The 20,072-nt window shown below is 41.5% G+C and overlaps 2 protein-coding genes across 7 annotated transcripts in view; one reads left to right on the top strand and one right to left on the bottom strand.

The window, feature by feature from the left end:
* NCAPD3 (non-SMC condensin II complex subunit D3) overlaps nt 1-2,846 on the top strand; it is a 68,671-nt gene extending 65,825 nt beyond the window's left edge. For all 5 annotated transcript variants that reach the window (XM_045483518.1, XM_045483522.1, XM_045483521.1 and 2 more), the window contains 3 exons: nt 525-599; nt 677-737; nt 828-2,846. In XM_045483518.1, the coding sequence (XP_045339474.1) occupies nt 525-599; nt 677-737; nt 828-936 (245 nt within the window). In that variant the 3' untranslated portion in view covers nt 937-2,846. The remainder of the gene's footprint in view (nt 1-524; nt 600-676; nt 738-827) is intronic.
* A 1-nt stretch (nt 2,847) lies between these two features.
* Nucleotides 2,848-20,072, bottom strand: part of JAM3 (junctional adhesion molecule 3) — a 123,702-nt gene continuing 106,477 nt past the window's right edge. For both annotated transcript variants that reach the window (XM_045483529.1, XM_045483528.1), the window contains 8 exons: nt 13,698-13,763; nt 13,061-13,174; nt 8,828-8,980; nt 8,154-8,356; nt 7,062-7,161; nt 5,383-5,512; nt 5,231-5,285; nt 2,848-4,942 (listed from right to left, as the gene is read on the bottom strand). In XM_045483529.1, the coding sequence (XP_045339485.1) occupies nt 4,907-4,942; nt 5,231-5,285; nt 5,383-5,512; nt 7,062-7,161; nt 8,154-8,356; nt 8,828-8,980; nt 13,061-13,174; nt 13,698-13,763 (857 nt within the window). In that variant the 3' untranslated portion in view covers nt 2,848-4,906. The remainder of the gene's footprint in view (nt 4,943-5,230; nt 5,286-5,382; nt 5,513-7,061; nt 7,162-8,153; nt 8,357-8,827; nt 8,981-13,060; nt 13,175-13,697; nt 13,764-20,072) is intronic.

Raw genomic sequence — 20,072 nt, 5'->3', positions numbered from 1 at the left:
TCCCAGCTTGGACAGACCATCAATAGGAAAGAGATTCAGAAGGACCGTGCTGAGGAGCAGGGGTAACGAGTTGGCTAAGCGTCTTCAGGGAGTGTAGTGTGGGAGTAGGAAACGCAGGACTCCGGAGGGAGGTCAGAGCTGGGTGAAGTTGCGGGGGGGGGGGGGGGGGGGAAGGGGTTAATGGTGTGTTGGCAGTAACAGGAGACATGGGGTGGGCGAGGAGCCAGAGGCCGTGAACAGTGGGTACACAGGAGTCAGCAAAGCTGTCTGAGGAGGGAGTGGTCCAAGGAGAGGGCCAGGAAACCACAGATGGGATGAATATCAGGAAGACGAAGTCTCATCCTGCAAAAAGTCTAATTGAGGCCTTATATGGCCCCTGGATTTAGATTTGACAGCACTTGGGGCCTGATGCAAATGACAGAGTAAGACTGTAGCAGAAGCTCCAGGGCTTTGCTCCAGTGACTTTATGTATGTCTATTTCCTACTGGCTTTTCATTAATGGTGCTGCTTTCCCCTTTATCCAGGGACCATCAATGATGTCACATTTGGAGCAGGAGTCAGCTACATAGTCACACCACGGACGCCTTCTTCAATCAAAGGTAAGTTCCCTTCTTGTCAGATATATTAGCTGTTTTTGAGAGTAGGAAATCTGAATTTGTGTCTGACTCCCTTTCAGAGAAAATTGAAACCCAGTGTCAAGGAAATGACATTTTATGTTTATCACTTCCTGATAAACCGTAAGTTTACCAAGAGTTCCTTTTGAGGTAAATGTTTTTGTCAGTGTTTTATCTTTAGTTCCAGAGTAATTGTCTCTTTCCTTTCCCTAGGGCCCCGCAGCCTCAGCAGTGGAACGTGAAGTCCCCAGCCAGAAATAAAGATAACCCGGCCCCCAGCAGGAGGTCACTACGAAAGACCCCACTGAAAACAGCCAACTGAAACCGTGTGTTTGGGAGTGTCTGGGAGGCAAGAGCTCTAAGGACATGGTGTGTCCTGTCTGTGCAGATCCGCTTCCCTCACCCCCAGGGAGAGGGCAGCTTTTAGTGTGCGATACCAGAGACGTTCCTGTGATTCCAGCCCGTAACTGTTCACCTGTGTGGGCTGACCAATCTTTTACATTTCTCTTTATGAATATATGAAATATGAAAAAAGTTGTAAAATATTAGAGAGATGTCTTAGCTATTTAAAATATTCTAACTTTACTCCATTTGAAAGTATCAAGTTCATCCTGGTAAACTGTATTCTGGTCCTTAAGGAACACAACTTAACAGATGAGTTTTCTATTATATAAATCAGGCCTCTGTTATCTGTTTGGAATTCCCTACATAGTTTCCTGTATCTAATGATGAAAGTTTGACTGTAATTATTTTTTTATTCTTATTTATAAATTAGAAGTTTTTAAAGTATACAGCTTTCTAAAATGGAATAAAAGGTTAAACATAAATACAGCCTTCTATGTTCAAAAGAATATTTCTATTTTTAGCACAGAGTTTTTACTGGTAGTCATTTTAATTTACATGAAATGTTTAATAATAATAAAACCCTCCCAGCCTGGAGAACTGTGAGAAATAAATGTCTGTTTAAAAAAAAAAAAAAAAAAAAAAAAAAAGAATAAAACCCAACTTTCCTTGTAGGGGGAAAAAAAAAGCCTTTGTCAGTAATGTTCAGTTCCTGTCCCTTTGTCTGCCTCCTAACAGCACACATCCTTCTTAGTGTGTGAATGTAGGCCTGCTCGTGAAAGTCCCCCCTTGGGTCCTGACCTGCGTGCACTAATGCTGGCTTGTCTTAAGCTCCACAAAGACTGCTCCCACGAGGGGGAATGGGTTTGGTGTCTTCTTCTGATGCCATTGGGTAACCTTAAAACATGTCCATTCATGTTTTGTCCAAGAGTGACCGGGAAGAAATTCAGTCAGTTCACTTTTTAATCCCAGGACTACAGAAGCAAAAGTGCAGGGTTACTGTGATGCTATTTTTTTAAATAAATGTGGTAATTGGATCTGAAAGGTAGAATGTCATTGTGCTCTACCCCTCAGCTCTCCCATATATGAACAGTGACACACATGGACGTTGTCATTGGCAGAGGAAGTCACAGAGCAGTGTTCTTGAGTAAAGAATTATCTCCAGATCAGGTAGATGGTACTTGATGGCAGTCTCTCTTTAAACCTGGGACTATACCATCTTAAATGTATTTGCATAACAAACTGTTAGGAAAAAGAGGTAAACCCAAGGTTAGAGCATATAAGAAAGAAATAATGAGGCAGGGTTTTTTTTTTTTTTTAAGTTTTTATAAATGAGGTTTAACAAATACCAACTTCTAGGTGTGTTAGTACAAGTCTCTATGTACAGCAACAGCCACACCAAAGGCCACAACAGCCTTGTAGAGGCTTCGAGTTTTCAGTCGCATTCACATTTTAAAAACACATGAATGTTCCTTTTCGGCCTACATTTATACGTTAGGCAACTACTTCCCAGACTCCATACTGTACGCTTCTGTCAGACCCAGTTCACATGGCACTAGGATAGGAGGTTTTAGGGTCATAAGAAGGGAGGTGATAAGGCTGCCCTATCACTATGACAACCAAGATGGCAGTCAAAGTGTTGCTTCCCAGAGAACGGGGACACTATCCCTTTCCACCAAATAGGGGTGAAGATGAAGGGACAGTCTTAAGTCTAAGCATTCAAGACCCAAATGCAAAAGAAGATGGGTACCATTAAGCAATTATGAAGAGTTGCCCACTGCTTCTGCCAAATACCCCATGGTAAAGTATTCACATAACTTACAAAAGAAAAGTCAACATAAGTCTCAAGTATTCAATTAAAAAAAAAAAAAAAACCCAAAGTAGAAAAAACTAAGACACTGAAGTTTAATACCAAGATGACTACATCCTTCCACCCAAAAACCATCCTTTAAGCACACAGTGGAACTGGGGGGTGCTCCTCTGAGCAGCTCCTTCTTCAAACCTCTTCACATTGTGAGTTTAACACAGCAACATATCTGAGGCAAAGAACATCTGCTCTTGAAGAACAAAGGCTTTATAACGATGTTTCTAATGTCCCACACACAGTGAGCTGCAGTGTCTTGGGTGGAAAAAGACTTTAAAATCAAAATCAGAAAATGGCCTTGATTCAGGCATTTCACTTTTCTCACCATCAGGCTTTCTGCCCTGGCTGCACTACCCAACCGGCTTCAAAAGGCTGGCCTCTCTGCCGCCACATAATGGTTTATTGTGAAGCAAGACGCAACCTGCGGTGTCTGTGCTTTCTTCATGGCAAAGGGAATAGTGGAATTCATTTTCTTAAAAAACATTATTGTAGTTGATTTCAGAACTGCCTTTGGCCCTGGACAGTCTTAGGAACTACACAAATAAGTAAAATGAATTTTAAAACAAAACAGCAGCCGCTGCTTTGTTTCATGAGCCATCCACAACCAAAAAGAGCTCTGTCACAGGGGACCCAAAGGTTGAGATGCCACATGGAGGACACCTACCCTTCCTGAAGTGTACACCTTAGAACTGTCCAACACAGTAAAGCTAACATAGAGCCACTGTCTGAGCATTAAAGATGGCAGTGTGCATGCTGGCCAGCCTTCATGTTAGTAGCCAGTATTTAGAGTGGGGCACAAGACTCAAGTCCAGGGATTGGCTGACATTTCACATGTATGTCTAAGCAGTTCTGGGTGGTCTTTGGGCACAGGTAGTTTGAGTGAAGAGGCCATTCAAAGCTACCTTAGAGCTCCTTATGTCTTTAGGAGAGATGCAAACAGATACTAACATTATTCAACTGGAATTTTTTTTTTTAAGGTTTCCTAAGTAACAATGATCTGATGTATAGCCAACGTAAGTTCTCTTGTGAAAAATGCTGATACTTATGTGGAAAAAAGGAATGTTCCAATAAGCCTCCTTGAGAGGATTTCTTGGGTCAAAATACTCTTTAATCATTGATATCTTCCAATTTAACACTAGTAGTTTGGAACTCCTACCTTAAGTTGAAATTTTTAAAAAAATAGGTTATTTAACACTGTACTGACAACATATTTACAGTTTAAATAGAAATTTTCTTTTCAATAACCAAAATACATCTTTAGCAAAAATTTAGAATGTAAAATTTTATAAAATACCCATAGAAAAGCAGAACATGATTTTAGTACCATTTCAGATTTCACCTAAAATGAAGGTTTTCTTTAAATACTGAACATCCCACACATCCACCCCACCCCCCAAAGGACAAGCAGGGTTCCTACAGGTGAGAAGATCCCTTCTTCCAACAAACAATATATCTTTCTGATCTGAGCTGTTTTAATAAAATTCCAAAGAGATTTTCCATGAAGGACACTAAAATACTGATCAATAGAACCTTTAAGACACAATGAGTACAGTGCTGACTGTGGGCCACTATGAAACAAGGTCATTGCATAAAATGCCACTTTTCTGGACTGACTGGTTCAAACTCCAGCTGCAAGGTTTCACGGTGGGTCATGCTCTCAAGTCCTGCAGTACTGGTGCTATGTGGCTGCCCTGTGGCCCCTCTCATGGGGCTCACCCTAGCTGATGTCAGTGAGTGGCAAATACACTGCCTTCAGAGGCCCATGGTGCCCAGCCCAGCTTCTGTGAGCAAGAGCCTCACAGTGACCCTAACACTCAGGTGGGAACAAGGCCAGAAATAGACTGGGAATCAGCCTCAGTGAAATAGAATTTTTTTCCTTATGATGACTGGGCCCAGCTGGAGGGAACTTCTTTTATTTATGTGGCTTGTTAAAAAGTAAGAAACGAGTAGCAGTCAACTTTGGCCAAACAAAAAGCTTTTGCGCAAGTGTGTAGCTCTGTCCAAGTGCACTTGGCCCCGGGCTGTTCTTGATAGGAGTTTCTGGTGGAGGTATTTGCGTGTGCTCCCTCAGCCACACCGTCAGATCTCAGATCACAAATGATGACTTGTGTCTGAAGTCGCCCTGCAAGGCCAGCACAGGGTTAGACACGGCTATCCTCTACCAACCAAGGGGCCCGAGGAGGACAGGAAGAGGAACAGAGGAAGTCAGGTCTAATCACGGTTTTCCTGAAGAAGAAACTTAAGGCAAAACAAATCAAATGAAACCATTCTTCAAAAGTAACATCTACTAGAGCCTGAGAACTATGATGCCAGAGTGTATAAAGTATTATATCGGGAGAGTTTCCAAGAAGGAATGTCATTTTCCTGCTTGAAGACCCCCCTTTCTAGGTTCTGAAACTCCTTTCCTTACCTCTTCCTCTGTCCTGACATAGTTAACTCCATCTGCCTTCCCCGGACTCTTGTAACTGAAATACGAGAGAGAGGACTTCAGTGACTACTGATTTTTCATAGGATGCCAACTTAAACTTTGGTTTTGTCACTTAAGATAGAAGACAGGCTCACCTTTCACCATTCTGCTTATTATTGATGAAGTAACCCCGTCTGTATGCACAGCAGATGCCTACTGTTATCAGGGCCAGTACAGCAAGCACCACCAGGATCCCCCCAATAATGCCACCAATGTTCAGGTCATCTGGAGAAAGATGGATGGAGGGAAGAGAGAATACACACTATCTGGTCTTATAAAAGCCCCTGACCCCACTGTGCCTCCCTCCTTTATCCTTCCACATCGCCGCCCTGCCCCCTCATGCCTACCCCAGCCAGCAGAGTGAGAGCACTTAAAACTCTTTCTAGCCCATTAACAAATAGGACCCCATACTCCTGATCTCACTTGTAAAACTACTGAGACCTCCACTTGTGTGTGTGCCTCTCTCTCTGCCCCTCCTGCTTGTGTCTCTAAAAAATAAATAAATGTAAAAAATTTTTTAAAAATTAAAAAAAAATCCTCTGGTTAAATCCCTGAAAATATTATTAATGGAGGAAATGGTTTCACTATAAAGACAGAATAAGGTGCCAGGAATCTCAAAGAAGAAAAAGTTCCTAATTTCCAGGGATTCCCTTTGCTGTGGATTATTTGGGGGAAGAGAACTAGTTTCACACAATACTTAAAGGTAAAAATATGAGGCAGGAACGTGACCTTTCACCAGCAGCTGCCTGGCCTCATATCTATAAGCCCTCTTAGAGGAAACGCCTTGATCCCCTCCTCTTCCCATTTCTATATACGGGGCAAAGATACTCAGTCCCTGTCAGCTGGGGCACTGGGGGTGTTTCCTTCATGCAAATAAAAATGCAATGGAAAACATAATGGAAAACAACTTGGAAGTTGTTAAAATTCTCCTTTATCTCAGTGCAGTGATTTCAAATGTGAGTGTGCATTTAAAAATTGAAATTCTGACTTTAAAACATCCAATTCCCAACCTCTATCACTAGAGATTCAACAGGTTTGGGGCAAAGCCCAGGAATCTTCCTCCTGCCCTGGAGCAGTTTCCCAAATTTGACAGACGACAAGAATCACCTGGAATGTTTTACACACAGACATTTCCACAGACACTCCCCTGGGGACTGAGTCCATACGCCTGGAGTGAGGCCTTGGAATCTGTATGTGCAAGTGCACTTAAATGATTCTCATGATCAGGCAAGTCTGGAAAACACTGCTCTGGGGCCAGTTATACCCAGGAAGGAAGGAGGTGTGCCCCATCCTGCCCCCAACACCACCCCTTCAGAACCAGTACCCTAGAGACAGCATCATCACAGAATAGGGTAAAGTTACTGGGGCTAAAACTCTGGGTTTCAGCTTATAACAAAATGGTTGTAACTGGATAAATTGCTGGAGACCTTACACAATGTTATGTTTTGATAATCCTATCAATAACCAAAGAAATCGAGTTTATTTGAAAAGTGACATGATTAGCTACGTTCCCAACACCAGAAGACTCCTGAGGGTCTATTTTGAGGAGATAAACATATTGCAAGTACCCACTTCTTAGTCATTTAGCTGTTACTCAGAACTCTCTCATCTTTCCTTTCAATGTCCCCTAACGGGTTTTGGTGAATCCAGTCATCTCCAGAAGAAAGCTGACCTATGGCACAATAGTTGTCTAAACTGATCGTCTAATATTAAATTAAAAATGTTCTATCCACTTGCCAGTCTTCAGATGAAATATTTTCAAAAAATAACTCACAGACTTCCATCATCTGCTCCTCACATCTGGCTGAGCCTGCATCATTAGAAGCAATGCAGTAATACTGCCCAGAGTCTTCCTTGTGAACAGCACTGAAAACCTGTTTCCGGAAATCACAAGTAAACCACGAGACTAATCAACAGGGTGCACCTCTGGGGACAGAAGAGAAGATACTGCCATGCTTCTCCCCCACCAAGCTGCTAAGTTCAGAACATAGTAAAATGTCTATTTGCTCTTAGTTTCCTTTTGGTTTCCTGGTCAGTGTCCAGGTTCTTCCCCAATAATTTTTTCCCAAGTCTTGCCCAAGAGCTCCTGAACAATGAGATCCCATTAGGTTTCTGGAGACATCAAAGCCTAATAACATTCAGAATGCAATGTGAGCTTTACTTTTATTCAGGGAAAGGGACTCTCTGATAATGATTGTTTCTCAGGCAACACTTGGGCAATACAAATACAGAGGATCCTAGTATAACCCGCTTGTGGCTACGTTAGATACACCACCAGGAGATGTAGCTGTGGTAAAAGCTCGGTGAGATGCTGCTGAGGGCAATTCTGTCTTCTGCACATGACCAATCTTACTTCGTCTCTCCCCCCACCCACTTCCCACCACCACCACTAGGTCATTTTGAAGAAAATTCTAGACACATTTTATCCATAAATACTTCAGTATGCATCTCTAAAAGACAAGAGCTTCTTAACATTGTAACAATACCATTATGGTACCTAAAGCAACTAACAATTCCTTAATCAAATATCCAGCCAGTAATCCAATTTCCCTGATTGTCTCATGATTTTTATAATTGGTTATTCATATCAGGACCCTAACATCATCCACCCATTACATTTGTTTACTATCCCTTCATAATCACATAATCACACTTTATTCTCCAGGTTTCCCTTTATTTTATCCCCTTAGAACTTGTTTATAGAAAGAAGGGGAGGTTCATTTTTCCCACAGAATCTCCAACATTATGGGTTTTTAGCTCCTGTGTTATAAAGTTCATTGTCTCTCTCAATAAGTGCTCTTTCCACAATAGGAATCCCTTCCCCAATAAAGACATTTCTATCCTCACCTCTGAGAAGAGATCTTACCAGAGTGCCTGTTTCAGAGTTTAAGAGAAAAGAGGAGTTTCGAAATCTGGGATTGGCTCTGGAATCTGTGGGCAGCGGCACGTCATTTCGATACCAGCTGTAGTGAGGCCGGGGGAAGCCCTCACTTTCCTGGCACTGCAGCGTGGCTGTCTTGCCCACGGGTACAGCCTTTGGTACTCTGCACACAGGAGGTACCGGCTTCACTGTGGGAGAAACACAGGTTGGGGGTTTAAAATCAGCAACATGGCTTCTTATCAAAGCCCACAATAAATCTCCAAAACCAGGAAAACCAGCCAGGGGATTCCTGCACCACTGCCATCCCCACATCCTGCCTGCAAGCTCTGATCTGCCACTGCATCTGCCTCACAGCTCACCCCCCACATATAGTCCCACAACACATTTCTAATGCCTCCATCTCCCTGAGGAGCACCTCCTACAGCTGGTGGAGGGGAGTGGCAGGAGTTCCACTTCCCTTCTCACCTTCCACCCCGACTCAGTCCAAGCTCTGCAAGTCCTGCAATACCCCCTGGGATGTAGCTCTAGAAAGAAAGAAAGAAAGAGCTGATCTTTATTCTTTTTTCCCCTTCCCCAATCCTTTTTTTTTTTTTTTTTTAATAGACAGACTCATGAGGCCTGAAAGGGAGAACATGTTTTAACTTCATGTGAGTTACTACCTTGCACAGTTAACTCAATGACAATCTCATCAATTTCTTTGCGGTCATTTCGAGCAACCACTTCACAGCGATAAAGGGCTGAGTCTGTCCGGGTCACATTCCAGATCCTTAAAGACGTTTTACCCAATAATTCTGCACGACCTGCCAAATCTCCTATAGAAAAGAGGAAACAGAACACAAAAAAAAAACTGTTTAAAAACATTTTGGGGGTAGCCTGGGTGGCTCAGTCAGTTAAGCATCTGACTCTTGATTTTGGCTCAGGTCAGGATCTCATGGTTGGGAGTTCGAGCCCCATGTCCGGCTCTGTGCTGACAGTGTGGAGCCTGCTTGGATTCTCTCTCTCCCTCTCTCTCCACCCCTCCCCCACTTGCTCTCGATCTCTCTCTCAATATAAATAAAAAGATAAAAACTTTAAAAAATAAAAATAAAAAGTAAGAACATCTTTGCCACTTAAAGAAGGTGGCTTCTGGAGCCAGCATTTAATGCCTCAATTAGGAGATTTCAGACTGGATTTTGTTTCTGCTCCTCTACAACAGAGATGAACTGAGGACACTGAGCAGCAAAATAGTACCTGGTGTGTAAGAGGACTCATTACATGTGTCTTTGTTGTTAAAGCAGGGACCTCATTTCCTCTTCATCATTCCCAGCCAGGATTCCCCATTTAAAGAGAAAAAAAATCAAACAAACAACATTAAAAAACAACCAGTATTCATAAATGGTGGTGGGATAACTGGATATCCACATGCCAGAGAATGAGATTGGACCCCTACCTCACACCATACACAACAAAGACCTTTCTGTAAGAGTTAACAGTATGACTCTTAGGAAAAAAACATCGACATAAATCATCATGACCTGGGATTAAGCAATGATTTCTTAGAAATGGTACCAAAACCATAAGGATAAAAAAAGTTACATTGGCCTTCATTGGACTTTCATAAAAAATTTAAACACTTCTTTGCTTCAAAGGACACATGCAAATTTTGAAAAGACAATCCACTGAATTGGAGGAAGTATTTACAAATCATGAATCTGACAAAGGGCTAGTATCCAGAATATATAAAGAAATTGCAACTCAAAAATAATTAGACAAATAACCTAGTTAAAAATGGACGAAGGATTTGAGTAGACATTTCTCCAAAGAAAATATACAAATGTCCACTAAGAACATGAAAAGATGCTCGAAATCATTAGTCACCAGGGAAATGCAAATCAAAACCACAATGAGATACCACTTCACGCCCACATAGGGCAGAACTGAAAAGATGAACAATTACAAGTGTTAGTGAGGATGTGGGGAAATAGACTGCTAAAGGGATGTAAAATGGTGTAGCCACTTTGGAATAGAGTTTGGCAAGTTCTTAAAAACAACAACGACAACAACAACTATACATGCAACTACCATATTACCTAGCAATTATACTTTTGGTCATTTATCTTCCCCAAATGAAAACTTATATTTACACAAAAACCATTATGTCTACATGAATACCCACAGCAGCATTATTGATAATAGCCAAAAATTGGAAACAACCCAAATGTACATCAATTGATAAATGGATTTTAAAAATTAGCCTACTTACAATGGAATATTCTTCCATATAAAAAGGAATGCAGTAGTGACACATGCTACAATGTGGATGAACCTTGAAAACAATATGCTAAGTCAAAGAAGTCACAAAGGACCACACACTGTATGCCTCCATTTCTATGAAGTGTCCACAACAGGCAAATCCAGAGACAAAGGAGATTACTGGCTGCCAGGAGGAGGGGATTAAGGGGAGGGGAGTAACTGCTAATAAACATGTAGTTTCTCTGGTGTTCTGGAATTTGATGGTGGTGAGAGATATATATCTTTGTTGAATATACTAACAACTACTGAAGTATACACTTTAAAAGTATGAGTTTTATACCATACAAATTGTATCTTAATTTTTAAAACATTTAAAGCACAAAAAGATGGTAACTCTTTCAAAGAAGCATGAAGAACCTAAAGAATGACAAATAAGGGAAGGAGTTAGGAAAATGACACAAACATAGAAACTAATTATTACTAAACCTGCTGAATGGTGGCAAGAACAGGAAGGATTTACCATAATACAATAAAAACAGCAAAATGCTTATTGCAAAGGATGAACATTCCAAAGGTATTTTCTAATAGGAAGGTTTGTTATTCAGCAGCCCTCAGTAGAGGATTAGAATTTCAACAATTTAATAAATCAGTAAATAAAAATCTATCAAAGATATGGGTGTGTGTGTGTGTGTGTGTGTGTGTGTGTGTGTACTATTGAGAATATTATTCAACCATAAAAAAGAATGAGATTTTGCCATTTGTGACAACATGGATGGGCCTATAGGGTATTATGCTAAGTGAAGTGAGGTCAGACAAAGACAAGTACCATACGATTTCACTTACATGTGGAATCTAAAAGACAAAACAATAGAAAAAAAACAAACAGATTAATAAATACAGAGAACAAATTGGTGGTTGCTGGAGGGGAGGAGGGTGAGGTGAAGGGAATTAAGAGGCACAAAATTCCAGTTATAAAATAAGTAAGTCACAGAGATAAAAAGTACAACATAGGGAACACCATCAGTGATATTGTAATCATGTACAGTGACTACACTTTTTGCAGTGAGCCTGAGTCAGGTACAGATTTGTCTAATCACTAGGCTGTATACTTGAACCTAATATAACACTGTATTTCACCCATACTTCAATAATAAAATTTTTAAAGATCTATCAGGATGTTTTTAGCACAGGCCTGAACTGAGGCAAGAGGAGAGACCAAGCAGATTCAAGTTTTCCTCCAGCCTTCATATTTTGTGTGTAAATACCTTCCCCCTCCCTCTGGCTAAGAGTGTTTAATTCCCAGAAACAGAAGTGCTTTAAGAAATTCCTACTTGGTTTTTCTGATGATCACAAGTGTGTGTACAGGGTTTATCAGCAGCAGCCTAAGTTGCCAGAGAAAATGGACTTGTTTTCTGGGAAAAATATTTCCATCTCTTCAAAATTAAGAGGTGGGGGAGACACTGGTGAGGGAAAAAATGATATTTAAAAGCCTATCACTCCTGATGATATTGGGGACCCAAAGCAGGAAGACTGAGATTAGGCTGTTTCCACAAAATCTCCATTCTCCTCTGAAGCCTCAACTAGCAGGTTCTCTGACAACTCCGAAGCCAGCCTTTAGAAGTTGCTGCATTTGTCCCTCGTGTCTACCATGTCCCTCCTGTCAGAGTGAAGGGAAGGTCCCATGGTAGTCATCTGTAATTCCTCCTTCTCCCTCCCTTGCCACAGCCAGCCCTTAGCAACCCCTCCTCATCTCTCTCTACACTGCCTTGACCTTAGCTCAGGCCATTAGCAACTCCCTTCTGCAATCTGCAAAAAATTCAGAATTAGCACTTCTGCTCTGAGTTTCCCTCTCCAATCTCTTCTCTACAAGGCAGGCAAGTCAGTCTTCCTGAAGTGTAAATGAAATCATGACCCTTTCCTCCTAAAAATCTTTATGGACCCTCATTCTTGCCTGGCCCTGGCATGCCTTCCCAGCTGTGGAGAATCCCTCCTCTCTCCCCTCCCTAAGTCCCAGCTATGATGGAGAACTTGCAGTTTCCCTGAGCCAAGCTGCTTTTTGCTTCCACATCTTTATATACAACACTCTTTCTTGCCCAACACCTTTATCCACCCCTCTTCACCAGCCCCTCACTGGTTACCCAGCTTCATCACCTTGTCTAGATGTCACTTCTGGGAAGCCTTCCCCACCACCCACCCTGCCCCTACTTCATGCAACCCGAGAACACCCTATGCTGACCTCTGTTCTAGCAAACTCTTTCTCAACATGGGAAGTGTGGCACATAGTAGGTGCTCAGTAAATACTTGTCTCCCTGCTGCTCCACGTGATCTTTCTGATTAACTCATGCAGCTTGTATCACAAATGTCATGGACTGTGATAAGAGGATGGCCTAACAAAATGTTCACTCTGATACTCCAACAGGATGGGCAGACAGATTCAAATCCTCACTAAAGAGGTGATACTTGTTAAAGCTGGATGACAGGGATGGGGAGGTTCAATACACTGTTCTCATTACTTTTCTACGTTTGAGTTTTCTATAAGTGAAACAAACAAAACAAGAAACCAATCCTTGCTACAGATGCAGGACCAGTCAGAGGAAAGTCTCTGGCCACAAGTACATGCCTGGACCTTGTGGACAAAGGAAGGGATTAGAGGGTCATACCCTGGATTCTGTTGTCAAAAAACACATATGCAGTTCGGTCATCTTGAATTTTCTTCCATTCAATCCTGGGGTCATTTGTCTGTGAATCCGTAATGATACAAGAGAGTTCCACACCTAATGAGCAGAAGAAGAAGAAGAAGAAGAAGAAAAGAACTCTCAGAGGATGTGAAACAATTTTACAATCACTTGTGTACCCAGAACCTGCAAGTTATCACAAATTTTAGAGACGTCTTTCATGCAGGTTACAAATCTACCTATCTCCAGGCTCCAAGTGACCTTAACAAAAGATAAATTTTAGCCAGAAAAATAATACATATGATTAGCAAGGACTTTTACTAAATAGAATACACATTCCCCCTTAAAACTCTGCTTATATATATGAAAATTCTTTGTTGTATACGTATAAAGCCAGAGCAGAAATCGGATTTTAGCCCATGTAAAAGCTGCAGAGTTCCCTGTTGGCCTGCTGAAGCAGTGTTGCACTGACCCACCTGTACACCAGATGCACTGCCAAGGGGCCACCCACCTGAACATCTCTGGCACTACAGTGTGTGTGTTTGTCCTCAGTTGGCTGTAAGACTACCAAGTGTCCGTTAGATGGCGCCTATTCTCCTAGTGGTCTCTCCCTTGTACTTACTCTCAAATTCTTGTACCACTGGGGTTCGGTTGCTGGATTTGAGATTCACAGCCCCAATCAAGCAACCTGAAGGAAAAAAATAAAGTAAAATCAGAGACGACATAACTCTAAAATAGCAGAGAACTCTCCAACTGAGCTCAGATTTTTGCCTTCTAAATAGGCTACAATCACTTACCACAGAGGATAGAAAAATATTATATTCCAAAACAAAATCTCTTAGACAGAGCAAGTTGCTTTCTTTCTCAGTCTGACCTCACTGGAATGAACTGAGAGAAGAGTCCTAAGAATTCATTTTCTTTCTTAGTTCCAGAACAAAATGGCCCTGGGGCTTTAAAGACTCTTCCTTTAAGAATTTTCTTTTTGCTCAGAGTCATTATTAATCCTGTCAACATCCTTCATCCAGACCCACCCGGGTCTTCTTGTCACTCCTGCCTCCTGCAACTCTCCTCCCCTCTAAGGCTTCCTACCCGGCAACAGCACTCTTGGTGGATTTGATATGGCACAGACTCACGGCCAGGTGCTCTCCCCTTCAGGATGGCACGACACTCTCTGGTATGGCACAACCAGCTAAGAGACCACGGTGCAATATTAACCATGCAACCCAGTGATTCCCATCCATTAAAAAGTTTTCACTAGTTTTTAGTAAAATGAGAAAAATAATAAAGTAATTTTCATGAAGCTAAGTTGAATGAAGCCACTGATGAAATCAGGATATACCAACTGCGTGGTAATCCCTTTCAAACTAGCTTTGACTCTCCATGTGTTTCAACAAACATTAAAACTAGTTTATTGTGGGGCGCCTGGGTGGCTCAGTCAGTTAAGCGTCCGACTTCAGCTCAGGTCACGATCTCGCGGTCCGTGAGTTCGAGCCCTGCGTCGGGCTCTGGGCTGATGGCTCAGAGCCTGGAGCCTGCTTCCGATTCTGTGTCTCCCTCTCTCTCTGTCCTTCCCCCATTCATGCTCTGTCTCTCTCTGTCTCAAAAATAAATAAACGTTAAAAAAAAATTTTTTTTTAAAAACTAGTTTATTGTGGTTTCAAAATGTCTTACTAATTTTCTTGGAGAAGATCTAGTAGTAGACTGACCACTCACAAAATGTCATTCTTCAGCTACCTGGCCTCTAGAAAAATATGCATTCCCCAAAGAAGGCCTTCATATATAAAACCCTCATTAATGGGGTGCCTAGCCGGCTCAGTCGGTGGAACATGCAACTCTTGATCTTGGGGTTGTAAGTTCAAAACCCCATGTTGAGTGTAAAGATTACTTAAAAATAAAATCTTTAAAAAAATATCCTCATTAAGGTCTCTAGTTCTTAGCTTACTTACTATCCCAGATAAAGAAAATGTGCAAAGATGTGTACTCTAAGCTGCTTTTTTTCTAACACCTTGAATCATTAGGTGGGATGAAGGTCACAACAATCTATTCTTTTCCCATTTTTAATCATATTTAATGGTTCAGTTTCATGCATAGTTCCAAGTATACATTTGATCCTTTCTTATTTAGTAAGACTTCATTAGTTATAGCAAAATCCATTAAAAAAAACTAAAAGGGATAAAAATCAGAAATATAATATGTACACCTGAGTTGCTATTAGTATCTAAAACAATGATTTCTATAAAAGGTTGTTGAACCAGGACAAGTAAAGATAATTTGATTTTGTTTTGGTTAGCCATGGGCTATTCCTTTTGGAAACCAGAAATACACCCTGTGTATCTGCAGCAATTTCTACATCTCCTTTAGTCTGAAAGCTCCCAGTGACCCATTGATAAAGAGTAATAAATGATGCTCTGAATATCTACCAAGGACACACATGTTCCCTCTAAGGAAATGACCATAGACAGTTCTTTCAGTATGATCACCATAGTTTAGATGATGAGAAAATAAGACTCTGGTTACAAAGAACTATGACAAGTAATCAGCTTCCAACCGAGAGGCCATCTAAGGAGCCTCTGAGGTAACTCATGAGAGCTTTGTCCAACTGGATAATAAATAATTGGACCACCCAACTTGACCCTTTCCTGCTGAGAGAAATTAAGAATGAATTAGAGAGTCCATAGTCACCCAAGAAACTGAGTGGAAGTAGAGTGAAAGATTAGCTATCAAAATGGTGGAAACACGGGGCGCCTGGGTGGCGCAGTCGGTTAAGCGTCCGACTTCAGCCAGGTCACGATCTCGCGGTCCGGGAGTTTGAGCCCCGCGTCAGGCTCTGGGCTGATGGCTCAGAGCCTGGAGCCTGTTTCCGATTCTGTGTCTCCCTCTCTCTCTGCCCCTCCCCCGTTCATGCTCTGTCTCTCTCTGTCCCAAAAATAAATAAACGTTGAAAAAAAAAAAATATATATATATATATAAAATAAAAAAAAAATGGTGGAAACACTACAGTTGGTAACAAATGAACTGGAAGACAAAGAGGTACCACTGAAGTTACTCTAGTGTCTGCAACAATGTCAAATTTTCATGAAGGCCAACTGAGACACATTCTTTACAATAAGCCTCTAGAGTGAAATAAGCCAATTTGTTTCTTACCACCTAAAAGAAGCTAAAGGAACACGCCCCAGATAATGGAAATAATCACCTCTTTAATCCCTCTACTCTGCAACAAAGAAGTGAGTGCTCTATACTCCTTAATAAAGGCTTGGTCTGACCCTCTACTGCCCAACGACCCTGGGTAAGTTTTCACAGACAGCTGCTTGTGCCAGTCCTGGATGTCCCAAGAAGATTCAACAACAGAGGACCGCTATAAGCAAGTGAAGTTCTAGCCCAAGTGATGATTCACGACAGCTGGGCCCAGGGTGTGAGGTGGTCCTGCTGAGAGTCCTCCCTCAAAATTCTCCTTCCAGGGGCGCCTGGGTGGCGCAGTCGGTTAAGCGTCCGACTTCAGCCAGGTCACGATCTCGCGGTCCGTGAGTTTGAGCCCCGCGTCGGGCTCTGGGCTGATGGCTCAGAGCCTGGAGCCTGTTTCCGATTCTGTGTCTCCCTCTCTCTCTGCCCCTCCCCCGTTCATGCTCTGTCTCTCTCTGTCCCAAAAATAAATAAACGTTGAAAAAAAAAAAATTAAAAAAAAAAAAAATTCTCCTTCCATTCTTAAACAAGTCTTAAATTTACAAGTATTCTATACCGCCTCATTTACCCATCCTCACTAACCCAGATCCCTACTTTAAAATACAGATGACCCTTGAACAACATGGGTTTGAACTGCACAGATCCATTTTTAGGTGGGTTTTTAAGAGTGGACAGCAAAAGCCACATAGCATTTATTGACAACTGCCCACCCTAGTCTCCACAGAAGAATCGAAGCGACTGGCACAGAAGTTGCGCCTGCTGCCCTCTGAGAACCCAGGCAGGGACGCCCACAGAGGCCATCTGCAGCCCCGGACCCCTGGTACCAGATAGGGCTGCAGGTCACCCCATGTGCCAACAGGGTGGTCCAGTGGAACACCCAGGGCTGGCAGGCAGGAGGAACTGGGCTGGAGCGGAAGAACATGCCCAGAGGGCTCTGGGCTGCACTGGAGCTGCCGCTGGTCCCTCCTGGCCCAGCACTGATGCATCCTGGCAGCCTCCCAGAGGCCACAGCTGCTGCTAGCTATAGCCAGCCATATACTCCAGGCAGCTGGGGCAGCTATACGGCACCTCCAGGACACTCCCAGTGCCTGTGGGCTGCCCAGCCGCTGCCAATGCTGAGCAGAGACCACCAAGCTAAGGAAAAGTGTCACCCCAGGGCCAGGCTCACTGCTGCCACCCTCTGTCCCAGCCCCTGACAGCCCATTTATGGAAGATGTTTTAAATATACATACAGTACTGTAAGTGTACTTTATCTTATGATTTTAACATTTTCTTTTCTCCAGCTTACTTTATTGTAATAATACAGCATATAATACAATCAACATAACAAAATTTGTGTTAAATGACTGTATGTTTTAGGTAAGGCTTCTGTCAACAGTAGGCTATTAATAGTTAAGTTTTGGTGGAGTCAAAAGTTCTAGGATTTTCAACTGCAGGGGCGGGGCACCTCTTAGCCCCTTGTTCTTCAAGGGTTAACTGTATAGCAATACCGTGTGTAAAAGAACAGTGCTGTGAGGGCTGGAACAAACCCAACTCTTGAAGGTATCACAGTGACTCAGCTGGAACACTATCCCCGCCTGAGGGTAAGACTCTGACAGAACCAGTAGAAATGGGGTCTGGAAGCCAGCCCTGAAGTTTAATTTTGCACATACCTAACTCCACTGCTAGCAGAATACCCACACAGTGATTGCATTACTTAAGACTGAACAAAGGGTTTTTTGAAAGGAGAAAAAGGGGGAAAGTCTGTGATAGCATCTATCACATGTTGTCCCTGTTTATTTTCTTACCTATCTTGGCTTGTCTATCAGACTCTAAGCTTTTTAGGATAATCCACTGATTCAGCAATTTTTACTTAGCATCTATTGTGTGCCAGATCCTGGCCTAAACATTACCGATGATTATATGAATAAAGCAAATAAAAATCTATGTTCTCATGGAGCTCACACTCTAGTTTAAAGAACAAGTTTCAGGGGCGCCTGGGTGGCTCAGTCAGTTAAGCATCCGACTTGGCTCAGGTCATGATCTCATAGTTTGTGAGTTCGAGCCCTGCGTCGGGCTCTGTGCTGACAGCTCAGAGCCTGAAGCCTGCTTCAGATTCTGTCTCCCTCTCTCTACCCCTCCCCTGCTCACACTCTCTCTTAAAAATAAAATAAACATTAAAAAATTTTAAAAGAACAAGTATCATGTTTCTTCATCTTTACATCTTCAATTCCATGGCTGAATGATATTTAGTAGGTAACTGAAAAGTGTTTGCTGAATAAATCAAAGTGCATTTTTTGTATTCTATATTGTATTTCCTTGACTTGAGCTTTCCAAAGCATCATTTAGTTGAACTCCATTTTCTCACAGAGCTATAATGTGGGCACTCTCTTCTTCATCCTGCCTAGAAACATATTATTGAATCTTGGACTTAGAAAGGATCTAAGATAGGTGTAGTTGTCTGTTTCTATTCAAAACCTCTTAACCAAATTTAAGACTCTCCTCTAGAGGCAGGTAAGGTAAGTCTCAAATATATTATGGTTTCAGTATGTGGTCATTAAAATTCAGTATAACTTTTACCCACGTTTTCCCATTGGTCATATCTTACATAATTCCCCACAATATCAAAACCAAAAACTGACATGTGTAGAATAAATGTGTATGGTTCTATGTCACTGTATCACATGTGAAGATTCCTATAAACACCACTGCAATTAAGATACAGCACTTTTCCATCATCACAAAGATCTCCCTCATGCTACCCTTTTCGATCACATCTACTCCCAACACCATCTGTTACCCCTAGCAACCACTAATCTGGTTCTATATCCATAATTCTGTCATTTAGAGATATATAATATATATAAATGGAAATATATCATAGATGATCTTTTGAGATTGACTTTTTTTCATTCAGCATAATGCCCTTTTGAATCCAACTTGGGTACAATGATAGTTCATTTCTTTCCATTGCTCAGTAGTATTCCATGGTATGGACATACCACTGTTTAACCATTCATCTGTTATTAAGATACCTAGGTGGTTTCCAGTTTGGGGCTATTGCAAATAAAACTACTGTAAATATATGTATACAGCTTTTTCTATAAACACGTTTCCTTTTCTCTGGAATAAATACCCCAGAGTACAAGTGCTCCACTGTATGTTGCTGCATGGTCAGTTTTTTTAAGAAACTGACAAACTGTTGCACCCCCTACTTTCCTTTCTGATTTTAGTAATTCAAACCTTCTTTTTTCCTTAGTCAATCTAATTAAACTTTGCCAATTCTGTTTAGCTCTTCAAAGAAGATACTTTTATTTTCATTTATTTTCTATTGTTTTTCTAATTTTCTTTTTTATTAATTTCTGCTCTAATCTTTATAATTTCCTATGTTCTGCTAGTTTGGGGTTTAGTTTATTCTCCTTTTCCCAGTTCCTTAAGGTGTAACATTGTTATTGATTTTATACCTTTATTTTTTGAAATCTGAAGTATTCTAGCCTTTAGTACTTCTTTCTCTGAATCCCATAAATTTGGGTATGTTTTCATTTATCTCAAGGTTTGCTTTGTAACTTCTTTGATCCACTGGTTAAGGTGTGTTAATTTCCATGTATTTGTGAATTTCCTAGTTTCTTTCAGTTACTTCTTTCTAGTTTCATCCATTGTGATTAGAAAAGATACTTCATATGTTTTTTTTTAATTAATACTTTTTTGGCTTAACATATGGTCAATCCTGGAGAATATTCCACGTGTACTTGTGACAAATGTGTATTCTGCTGTTATTGAGTGCAGTGCTCTGTATATGTCCATTAGGTCCCATTGGTTCATAATGTTGTTCAAGTCC

The sequence above is a fragment of the Leopardus geoffroyi genome, chromosome D1 (assembly GCF_018350155.1).
Source record: "Leopardus geoffroyi isolate Oge1 chromosome D1, O.geoffroyi_Oge1_pat1.0, whole genome shotgun sequence".
Taxonomy (NCBI): Eukaryota; Metazoa; Chordata; class Mammalia; order Carnivora; family Felidae; genus Leopardus; species Leopardus geoffroyi.
The sequence above is the reverse complement of the archived record's forward strand: the minus strand, read 5'-3'. Positions and strand labels throughout refer to the sequence as shown.